Source organism: Hipposideros armiger, unplaced genomic scaffold, assembly GCF_001890085.2.
Source record: "Hipposideros armiger isolate ML-2016 unplaced genomic scaffold, ASM189008v1 scaffold_129, whole genome shotgun sequence".
Classification (NCBI taxonomy): domain Eukaryota; kingdom Metazoa; phylum Chordata; class Mammalia; order Chiroptera; family Hipposideridae; genus Hipposideros; species Hipposideros armiger.
In genome coordinates, this window is record NW_017731479.1 from 1,279,301 (window position 1) to 1,289,797 (window position 10,497).

Here is a 10,497-nt window from a genome sequence, read left to right on the forward strand (position 1 = left end):
GCGAGGCAGATCAGTCGCCGGCTTCTGGACGGCCGCTCACTGCGGCTGCTGGCCGCTCACGCTGGCTGCCAGCTACACACGGTAGCCCATGGCAACCCACTGCAGCAGGGGCTGCAGCCTATGCCGTCGCTGGCGACTCACGGCAGCCCAGCTCCAGGTTGAGCTGTTGTTCAGCATCTTAGCTGTGGAGGGCAGTGTCACTGGCCCCCATATGTGGGATCCAAACCGGGGCCCTCTGGCATCCCAAGCCAGCTCTTAACCGACGCGCCACTCTGCCAGCCCGAAATATATGGGTTTTGATAAGGATTCAGAGGAAGGGAGAGGGGGATAGGGAGGGGGAAAAGGAGAGGGAGGGGAAAGGGAGGGCAGGGGGAGAGGAGGGAAGGGTAGGGGCGGGGGAGAGGGAATAAATGATACCAATTTTGTATAAGCATCTGAGCCATGGAAAATTCTGGGAATCTCAGGCTTAGGATCAAAAGATAAGGAATATACAAATTTACCATCTGCAAAGGCATCCTCGACTAAAGGGAGAATCAGCTTGATAGTCCAAAAGTAGCTGGTCAGGGCCTGGAGCCAAAGCATTTGTATAAGCTATAACCAGAATGATTTGTTTCTGGCCCTCTTTCCATTCCCTGCTCCCCACAGGGGGCTGATCCTTGTAAACGACATTTCCCAGGTGCCCTTGCCAGCTGGCTTCCAGGTAGGTTCGGCCAATAGGAGGCGCAGCAGGAAATCGCAGGGTGAGAGAGAAAGAGAAGACTGGGCATTTCTCCTTCTCTCCCTCGCTCAGCTTCTGGTGGTACCTCCGACCGAAACTACATCTATCTACTCCAGGAGCCCAACTCCTTCCAGGTGGCTCAATTCCAGAGTTTGCAAGGACCACCTCTTCCCTCAGTCCCTCCAGCCCTGGAGGTGGTAGAAGCTTCCTTCGTTTGCTAATCTCTAGCTTTCCTTTGCCATCCCCTACTTGGCTTTTCAGCTCTTTCAACACCTCTGTAACTGCTCCCCTCTATTAAATTGCCTCTGTTGAACGACCCGGCATGAGCTCTGTTTTCCTGCCTAGACCCTGCATGATACACTGTATTAAAGTAAACTATCACCTTACATCATTCCAGACATTTAGATTACTCAATTTAAAACGGCATTGAAATCTTACATTTTGCTTATATGGGTAGAATTAGCCAGAATTGCTTTCCAAACATGAAAAACGCTATTATTTTATTAGACAAGTAATACATGCAAATGATTTTAAAATTAGGAAGAAAGATAACCAAATTAAAAATTACTATTTACGTATAATTCAAGCATCCTGAGATAATATTGCTATTGACAATGTGTTATATTTGCTTCTAGCCTGTAATATAATTATACACATTCCTTGCCATATATCAATATTTTTAAATATAATTTGTATCAGGTCATATAAAGTTTTAGAACTTGTTAATATAAATTTTAAAACTATAATCTAAGGTCTTTATATTTTGTAACATGCATTTTAACTTGAAATTATATTTCTTTCCATATCAATAAGTATACATCTATAGCAACATTAAATAGTAGCACCAAGTTCAAATGTATCATATACCACTGTCTGGATAGACCGTGATTTATCCCCACAAATGTCTATTGCCGGACATTTATATGTTTTCCACTATTATTCACATTGCTGTCATAGGCATCCTCATAGATAAGTCTTTTCACCCTTGCTGCGTAATTTCCTTGGGTAGAAGTGGACTTGCTGGTGTAAAAGGAAATGTATTTTTAAGGCTCCTCATACATATGGTGAAACCACCATCCACAAAGGTTGTAGAGATAGTGATTCTTGGATGCTTTGTAAACCTTTAATTGTGTTACTTTCAAACGGTGTTTGTAAATGCCCTGACAACCAGAACCCCCTCATTCAATGCCATTTGTTACCACTGGCGTATTATAATTGTAAGTAAACAGTGGTCACAGTGAAAATGGTTTCCTGAGAATCCGCTGCAATGCTGACATAATTGCGGGGCCTGTGGGGAGGATCTTGTCCTGCTAAAGTTTTGTGTCAAGTGGAGTGGATTGCTTTCACTGCAAAATGCACCAGAATGGAAGTTATCTGAACTTGATGCCCCAAAAGAGACGTGGCGGGGAAAGAGGAGTAGTTCAAATAATTCTTGATCGATTAACTGCCTTGGCACACCCAAGGGAGGGACATATTTTAAAGAGAAATCTTGTGGTTGCAGGAAAAAGAAAAGCCAGTTCAAACTGGTTTAAATAATAAAGGAAATGTGATGAAAAGTCCAGGTTCTTCGTGAAGCTTGATCAGTTCAACATGGCACCATGGGACAAGTGTTTCTTTGACTCTCCTTTCTGCCTTCCCCCACATCCCCTTCAGCTGGAGAACGGCTCCCCTCCTGGGCACACAATGGCTGCTAGCAACTTTCATGAATGTCTGCTTCTCTGTTCATAGTCAATGAGGAAATAGAGCTTCTCTGCCAATGGTTCCTTAGAAGATCTAGGAATCACGCTTCCTAGAAGCCCCTGGAAAATGCTTTTCATTAACACATTTCATTAGCCCAAACTGAGTCACATGACCATCCCAGGCCAGTCACTGTGATGGGGGATGGGCTCTGCTCTGTGGCTTCAGCCATTGGAGACCACCCCTGCTACCGGCACCATATCTCTTATGATACAAGGTCTAACCAGGGAACTGGTATCAAGAGGGAGGGTGAAGGGGTATTGGGGGAGTGAGAAAAGCAAATGCCTATTATGTAGAAGTGTTTTAAAGTACTCCTGGAGACCCTCACATACCTCCTTGGAGGTCTGTGCCTCCACCCACTTCACCCATCCCTCAGGATGAAAACTGATAGATCTGCCATCAAGTTTCAGCCCAGGGGTTGGAATACCTTAGTGTATTCAGATGCGCAAGATAGGTTACCTAGAAGTCATTCCTAATAATAGCTAAAGTGATAAAGTTTATAAATGATTTCACTGTTTCATATCTAGTTGAGCTTATTCAAGGCTATTGCAGACACTTTTGTTTTGTATCCTATTACTTAATTTAGTGGATGAGAAGGAGCTGCAATTTTGAGTACCTTGGGGGAATGGCCATCGACTCTCCACCCCGAATCTGAGCTGCCTTGCACAGGACATTGCTAGGGGACCCAGGAAAAAAATGGCTGAGAATCAGAGAGGCCAGTCCCATTCCCTTCACTCCATGGCCGACCCCACACTCCATCCCACCACCCTGCCACAGATGTCATTCACCTTTGATACAGCGCCAGTCCTGACCTCCCATGTTCCATTGCAAAGGCCCAGAGAAGCAGGCGTCATAGCCCAATTTCATTGCTGAGAAAGTGCGTGATGGTGGCTGTTGGGAAAACACCATGCCTCCTCCTCCCACACGTCCGTCCATATTGATTTCTGTCAGTGAGCACCTGACCCGTCCTCACTCTGCTGCCTTCTGTTCTTAGGGTTCACATGACACTACCTACCATGCCTGGGACAGTGCTTCCAATCAGCCTTTGTCAAACTTCACTTGGCCATTTTTTTTTTTTTAAATCTCTTCTCTTTGTGTATTACCTGTCTGATTCATCCTTATTGCAGGGTCATAGGAAATACACAAAAGCAAAGAAAAAGAAATAAAAAGTGCCATAATCCCGCCCCCCAGAGAGAATCACTGCATGTTGGGGTATGGCTTTCCATATCCCTTGATATGTGTACATACACATAGATCATTAAAAAAAAACAAAAACAGAATCATCTGATACATACATACATACGTTACTTTGTGACATGTCTTCCTACTTGAATATATATATATGTATATATATATATATTTACATCATTGTATCTTCATTGCATTTAATTGCTGCACAGTATTCTATTGTTTAGCTGCATCATGATGGTTTAAGATGTATAGGTGATTTCCCAGAGTTTGCTCTTCAAGCAGCGTCCTAGTGAAGAATTTGTGGATGAACGTCTGTGCCCATAGAGGGAAGCTCCCATAGGATGCCTGACAACCCACGAATTGTTAGATCAAGGGCAGGCACACGTGTACAGCACTGACTATGCACTGATGAACTGCCCTTCAGAACCGTCATCACAATGTAGTCTCCCTCCAGCTTCATTTTTCCATAATTTCTTGGCCTTTTATTTAAAAAAAAAAATCCTAGTGTTGCAGGAAGTTAATTTCAAGACAGGTTAATCCAGATAATAGCCTTGTTATTGTTCCACCAAACTGGTGGCTGAGAAAAGTGAGTTTCGTATTAAAATACAGTGCATTTCACTCTCTTCTTGATGTTGACCTGCTATCGACTTCTGAGTAATGAGTTTAAGTCTTGGGAGGTTTGACCTACCGCGAGGCACTGCAAATGAATACAGGAAGGGGAAGGAAAAGCCCATGAACAATTACCTGGATAATTCACTCATAAAATCCTGCTAGGGGAGCAGCGAGAAGGGGAGGGGAGTACATTTGCATCTTTCCTTTGATGAGCTTCAACTCTCCAAATCATCTGCCTATGCTGCCAACAATGATTATTAACATTTAATTATTTGCTTTACATTGAATATAATGCTAATAATAGAAGCCTCCATTTTCCAATGCTTGCTGTGAGTCAGGAATTTGGCAATTAATTTAATCATTACAACAAAGTAGGAATTAGTCCCCTGTTCTGCTGAAGAAACTGGGGCCCAGAGAGGTTGAGTAATTTGTCCAAGGTCACACAGCCAGTCACCAGACAGAACCAGGACCAGAGCTCAGGGCTGCCTGTCTCCAAAGCCCTTGCTATTTCCACTGTGCCTCATGGTCCCTCTTTGGTGTAGAGAAGGATGCTGTGCTGCCCAGAACCGCTCCCATCCCCCCCCCCCCAACATGATCAGACATCTCAGATAAACACAGGAGCCACCTGTAGCCTGGTTCCACTTGTAACAGTTGTACTAACACTTTTTGCTTTCACTTCTTGGCTTCCCCTCAGGTCCCAGAGAAGCCAACAAAGAGCATCAACTATATGGACAAGGAAATAGTAAACCTCAAAAAGGACCTTACACGAAGCCGGTGAGTGAGCCCAACGTGGACTAACCCATAGACAACCTGACAGGGATTAGCAGGCTACGGGGTGGTGCCTACAAGTCCTTGCCAAGTCCCAATGGCAGCCCCCCCGAAACCCTACACATTAAGCAGAAGACTTACAGGAGGGTAACCCTGTAAGGGTCCATTTCCTGGTTGGACTTTGCAGAGTACCTGGACCAGACTTACAGTCCCACTCATGCACGCGCCAGTCCCCTGCCTAGAATTCCCTCCGCTTTCCCTCCTGGACCTGAATCCGACTCAAGATAGTTCCCATATACTCCAGAAAAATCTCCCCTCTTTCCTCCAGGGCCTACAGCATGGCAGCAGAGAGTCAGATAGACTCGGTCTGAAATATTGGCCTGCTACCTGCTGCCTGGTGACACTGGAGGCGTTACTTAACCTCCCCAAGCTCTGTTGCCTTACCAGTAAAATGAATATAATATGAGGCTGTTAGACGGACTGGGTGAAATAATGCATATAAAGTGCCCCTGATGTGGCCTCCGATACAGTGCCATTCATATCTATCCCTGCCGCACAATTCCTCCATGATAATGTCAGCAAATTCAGGTCTAGGACCATATTTTATTTGTCCCTGTGGGGCGAGATGGGACTTGTTTTCCTCTCCCCTCGACTCCTTCTTGGGACCTGGAATTTTCCAATGCGGGATCATAAATGGGGCTCTTGGCAAAGCAACTCAAGGCAGAGTAAGAGATGGTGACTCGTTTAGCACAAAACACTCAAGGATGTGCTTGGGGGGGGGGAGGGGGGGGTACAGACGCATGGATGCCTGTTTATCTCATGTGTCTCCCACTCTGAGACACATCACAGCGAGACAGGTCCTTCCTTCACCTCCATCACCTCCAAGTTCCTCCATTGACCTGTCCAGCAGCACAACTTGATGGAACTGGATGACTGCGCCCAAGAAGAGGCAGGAAGGTGTGGGCGTTAAAGGTCGAGCAAAGGAAACGGGCGAAAGGGACCAAGGGAGGGGTCAAGACAGGGCCCCAGAGAATGCGATCTCCCCCGTGACCGCAGGAGGGACGGCTGTGATGGCCCTCGGGGGGGTCTCTGGACACCCACCGTCTAGCAGAAAATGTGAGAGCCGTGCATGCCATTTAAGATATTTGAGTAGCCACACTAAAAGCAATATAAAGAAACTGGTGAAAGTAATTCTGATATATTTTACTTAACCCGGTATATCCATTATCATCCAACATGTAATCAATATAAAAAGTATTAATGAGATACTTTATATTCTGTTTTGAATTCATGATGAAAAGTGATGAAAAATGATGAATGATGAAAAATCCAGGGTATATTGTGCCTTTAGAGCACATAGCAATTCGGACCAACCACATTTCAAGTGCTCAATAGTTGTTACGCACTGAATTGTGTTCCTTCCAAAATTCTTACGTGGAGGCCCTGACTCCCAAGGTGACCGTATTTGAAGATAGGACCATTAAGGAGGTAATTAAGGTTAAATTAGGTCGTAAGGGTAGGTCCCTCATCCAATAGGACTGGGTCCTTATAAAAAGAGGAAGAGGTAGAAGACCACGTGGGGACACAGCAAGAAGGTGCCATCTGCAAGCCAAGGAGAGAGGCCTCAGGAGAGACCAACCCTACCAACACTTTGATCTTGGACTTCTAACCTCCAGAACTACAAGAAAATCAATGTCTGTTGTTTAAGCCACCCAGTCTGTGGTATTCTGTTACGACAGCCTGAGAAGACTAATATAATAGTCAATGTTGGGATAATCCCATAAAGAATGTCCCCAGCTCGATGGGGCAGATGAAGCTCACGTGGAGTTTGTGAATGTGAACTTGGCCGTCAGAATCAAGGGCTGTGACCCACAAGGACCTTCTGGGAATTGTGGACATCTAGGCCTCCCTCCAGTGTTTTCAAAGCTAATTGGAGGGCTTTTGAGGCTGATGCCTTGGAGACCATGGCGGCCCCAGGACTGGCGAGAAATAGGGTCAGGAAGCCAAGAGTTATCTGGGTGGGGGTAGCATCCGTGCCAGGCAGCTGAGAAAGGGGATCGAATGGCTGAAGATGAGCCTCCCGACGGGATTTGTACTCGGCTCCACAGTGTAGCAGAGAAGTTGAATCAGAGGTGAGATTCAAATTACAGAACCATCTGTATGTCATGTGCACCGATCAGTCAGAACAGACACGGGCCATGCATGACCATGATGACCATGTCAGTTCCTACCAGCTGAATATGACCAGCCTAGAGGAAGATTATTGTAGCCCAGATCCCCAGCTACAAATACATACCAGAACCTCTGGAGCCTGGGAAATGAGAGAATCCCCACAGTAATGTGTATTCTAGACACGAGATGTGAAATAGAGCTATACCAAGAGATGAATGATCGTCATGAGGACCCAGGTACCAAGACTCCACCCAGCCCCAGGAGGGCAAAAGCTGTGGTGAGCCAGCTTGTAACCAGCACCGACTGCTAAATTTTCAGGACATTTGCAAGCCAATAATTAAACACATCTATTGTTAAACATTAAATCAGATGAACTTACAATGAAATACATGATATGAAAACAAAGGTAATAAAACCTTGAAGCTCATTGCTTCCTAATGATTTTATACATTTTACTGTAACCTGTTCTCTTGAGGCTATTTCTGCTTATATTATCTGCCTGGTGGGAAGACTGTATAAAGGGGGCTACCCCCAACTCTCTTCCCAGCTCTGCATTCACTGACTTCACGTTGGTAGCTCAGGAGGGAATATTTACGTCACAGAAATCAGCAAACGCTACAAACCAGGGCTTACTTGTCCCCCCCCCCACACACACACACCCTGGAGACATGGATGCTAAACATCCTTGGGGACATGACCCCCATAATGACCACGATTGAACTTTCCACTAACCCAGTATAACACAAGGGTTTGATGAAAAGGTGATGGAGACAGTGGCTTTTCTGCCATCCTTGAGCTAGCAGGCTGAGGCTGTCCCCCACTCCAGATGCATTTGCTATCACTCTGAAACTAGCTCAAATTTACCGTCCTCATCGGAGAGGCTTAGCTTGTCCACGGGCTAGACATGAAGGAGAACGTGGCCAAGACCAGACAGCAAAGCCACAAGCAAGAAAACAAGAAACGACAATCAAATGCCCCATCTGGCCACACTCCTGGGTCCCATGGACATTTCAGGAACCGGCAGAAGGAAACCCCGTTTCCCAGGGGAAATCACTTCTCCAAAAGATGCAGACCCTATAGTCCCATCTTCTGATGTTAAATGAGGCGAATTATTAGCAAAAAAAAAAAAATGTCTTTTCCCCTTAGAGTTTTTCAAATCTGCTTCACCTCCTATTGGAATCTAGCCCACCTTGAGCCAAACACCTTGACTGTCTCCTAGACTTTTATTTAATATTTCAGCCCTCTTATAATTCAATTGCACCATCCCTGGTTTCATGGCCAATTTAACATGATGCTAAAAAAAATAAAACTCTAACTGCTTTCCTCTTCACCTGCGCCTCCAGATGTTCGGTGGCACTAAGCAGCTCGCTATACGTCCTCACGTGCCGAATTTCTCATAGTGGAAGTTGACACTGGGGCGTCTGCGCGTGCCCAGTTCTTTGCCTGGGCTGACTGTTGAGGCCAACAACGTGTCTTCCACCCAAGCTGCCAGTGCCTTTTTTACTGGGAGTGTTTTAAGGAAAATAAACATCTCTGCAACAACTAAAAACAATGGAAAAGTTGAACCTGAAGCCATGATTTACTCATGGTAATGTTTAGTTAGGTGCAGGCAATTACAAATAAACAGTGATGAATTAACAACGCCCCCTGCCCCCAGTAGCCCCCAGCAGGGTACAGATTATGCAAGTGGTTATGAGGTCTGAGACTTTGCTTTCTAGCTACAGTTGGTAGACAGTTGAAGCAAGGCAGTTAGAAATAACAGGTGGATTTTGGCAAAGGAATGAGGTTTTTTTGTTTTTTGGGGTTGTTTTTTTTTTGTATTGGGTTAGGCACTTCTTGGTCCCTAGTTTTTCTGTGCTCATTCGTTTCTTTCAACAAATATTTATTGAGTGCCACGTATCACCAGGTGTACACCAGGCATCATTGTGTGTATTAGAGACACAGCAGTGAACAAAGCCGATGAGATTCCTATGAATGAGATACAGTGATGTGTGTTATAATGGGGCAAAGGCCACAAACAAGTTAGCAAGTAAATAAGCAGGGTTTGGAGGGATGTTGGCCAGATACTGTGAAGAATATAATACGAGGTAATGCATGGTGATGGGCAGATAGCTGCTACTTTAGCTCGAGTGGTCGGTCAGAGGAGGCTGTTCTATAAAGGGGATCCCGGACCTGATACCTAAATGGTGAGAGAGAACCATTTACACAAGGACTTAGGGGCGAGGGGGGAGACTATTTCAGAGGACAGTGGGTGGATGGGTACCAAAGTGGAAACAAGATGGAAATGCTGCAGAAACAGAGAGAAAGCCAGTGTCGCTGGAGCAGAGTGAGAGAGGGTGAGAGAAGTAACAGATGAAATTGGAGAGATGGGCAAAAGGCGGGATCACACGAGGCCTAGGGCCTCCTAGGCGATTGGTGAAAAGTTTGGGTTTTAGTCTAGGTGCAATGAGAACCCATTGGAGGGCTCTGAACAAGAGAAGGATATGATCTGATTTTTAAGAGAACACCCCATCTTCTGCATGGAGACTGGTTGGAAGACTACGGTAAAAGATGGTGATGGCTTGCAACAGGCAAACGGCAGGGGACTGGAGATAAGTGGATGGAGTCGGGATGTATTTGGAGCCATAGGACTGACTGGTGGATTGGATGAGACGAGGCTGAAAGGCAGGATCAATGTGCTATGATGATCTGTTTTTATCTCTGCCTCCCTTGCTAGGACATGAGATCTGTCATAGCCTAGACTATATACCATGTCCACTGCCATGGTCCCTGAGTAAGTGTTTATTGATGGGATGAATTCATTCTCTTGTCCATCCCTAGCACTTAGCAGTTAAAAATAAAGGGGAAGGCCTGTATATTAACTTAGTAGAGGAAGTGAGAGAGGGAGATGGTTTATATATAAACTTTGGGATAAATCAGGTGATGAGATGGGTCGTCCATTGCTATCTCCATTGGGCCTCTCCCTCATCCACTGCCATTCAAGCAGGAGTGTCCGCTCTGGTTTACTGGTGAATGGCCTGTGGCTGGAAAGAGAAGGTGTTAACGTAGCCCTTCAACACAGTCAGCCTGTCCCGTGACTCCTCAGTGTTGCTCAGTGCTTGTCATAAAGTAGGCACTCAATAAATATTTGCTGAATCTTATATCTGCGTAACACCTTAAAAATTGTCCCTACAGCAGGCAGGGAAGGTCTTGTTGTTCCATTTCTCAGATGAGAAAACTGAGGCTCAGAAGTACAGAGATTTACCTGAAGTCATTGTTATCAGCTACTGTCACATAACAAAGCACCTCAAAAACAGTGA

General features: G+C 45.4%; 1 protein-coding gene across 1 annotated transcript in view; it reads left to right on the forward strand.

Moving 5' to 3' along the window:
- Positions 1–10,497, forward strand: part of CCDC60 (coiled-coil domain containing 60) — a 141,948-nt gene that overhangs the window by 61,139 nt on the left and 70,312 nt on the right. The window contains exon 2 of the mRNA XM_019649058.1: positions 4,953–5,032. Within this exon, the coding sequence (XP_019504603.1) occupies positions 4,953–5,032 (80 nt within the window). The remainder of the gene's footprint in view (positions 1–4,952; positions 5,033–10,497) is intronic.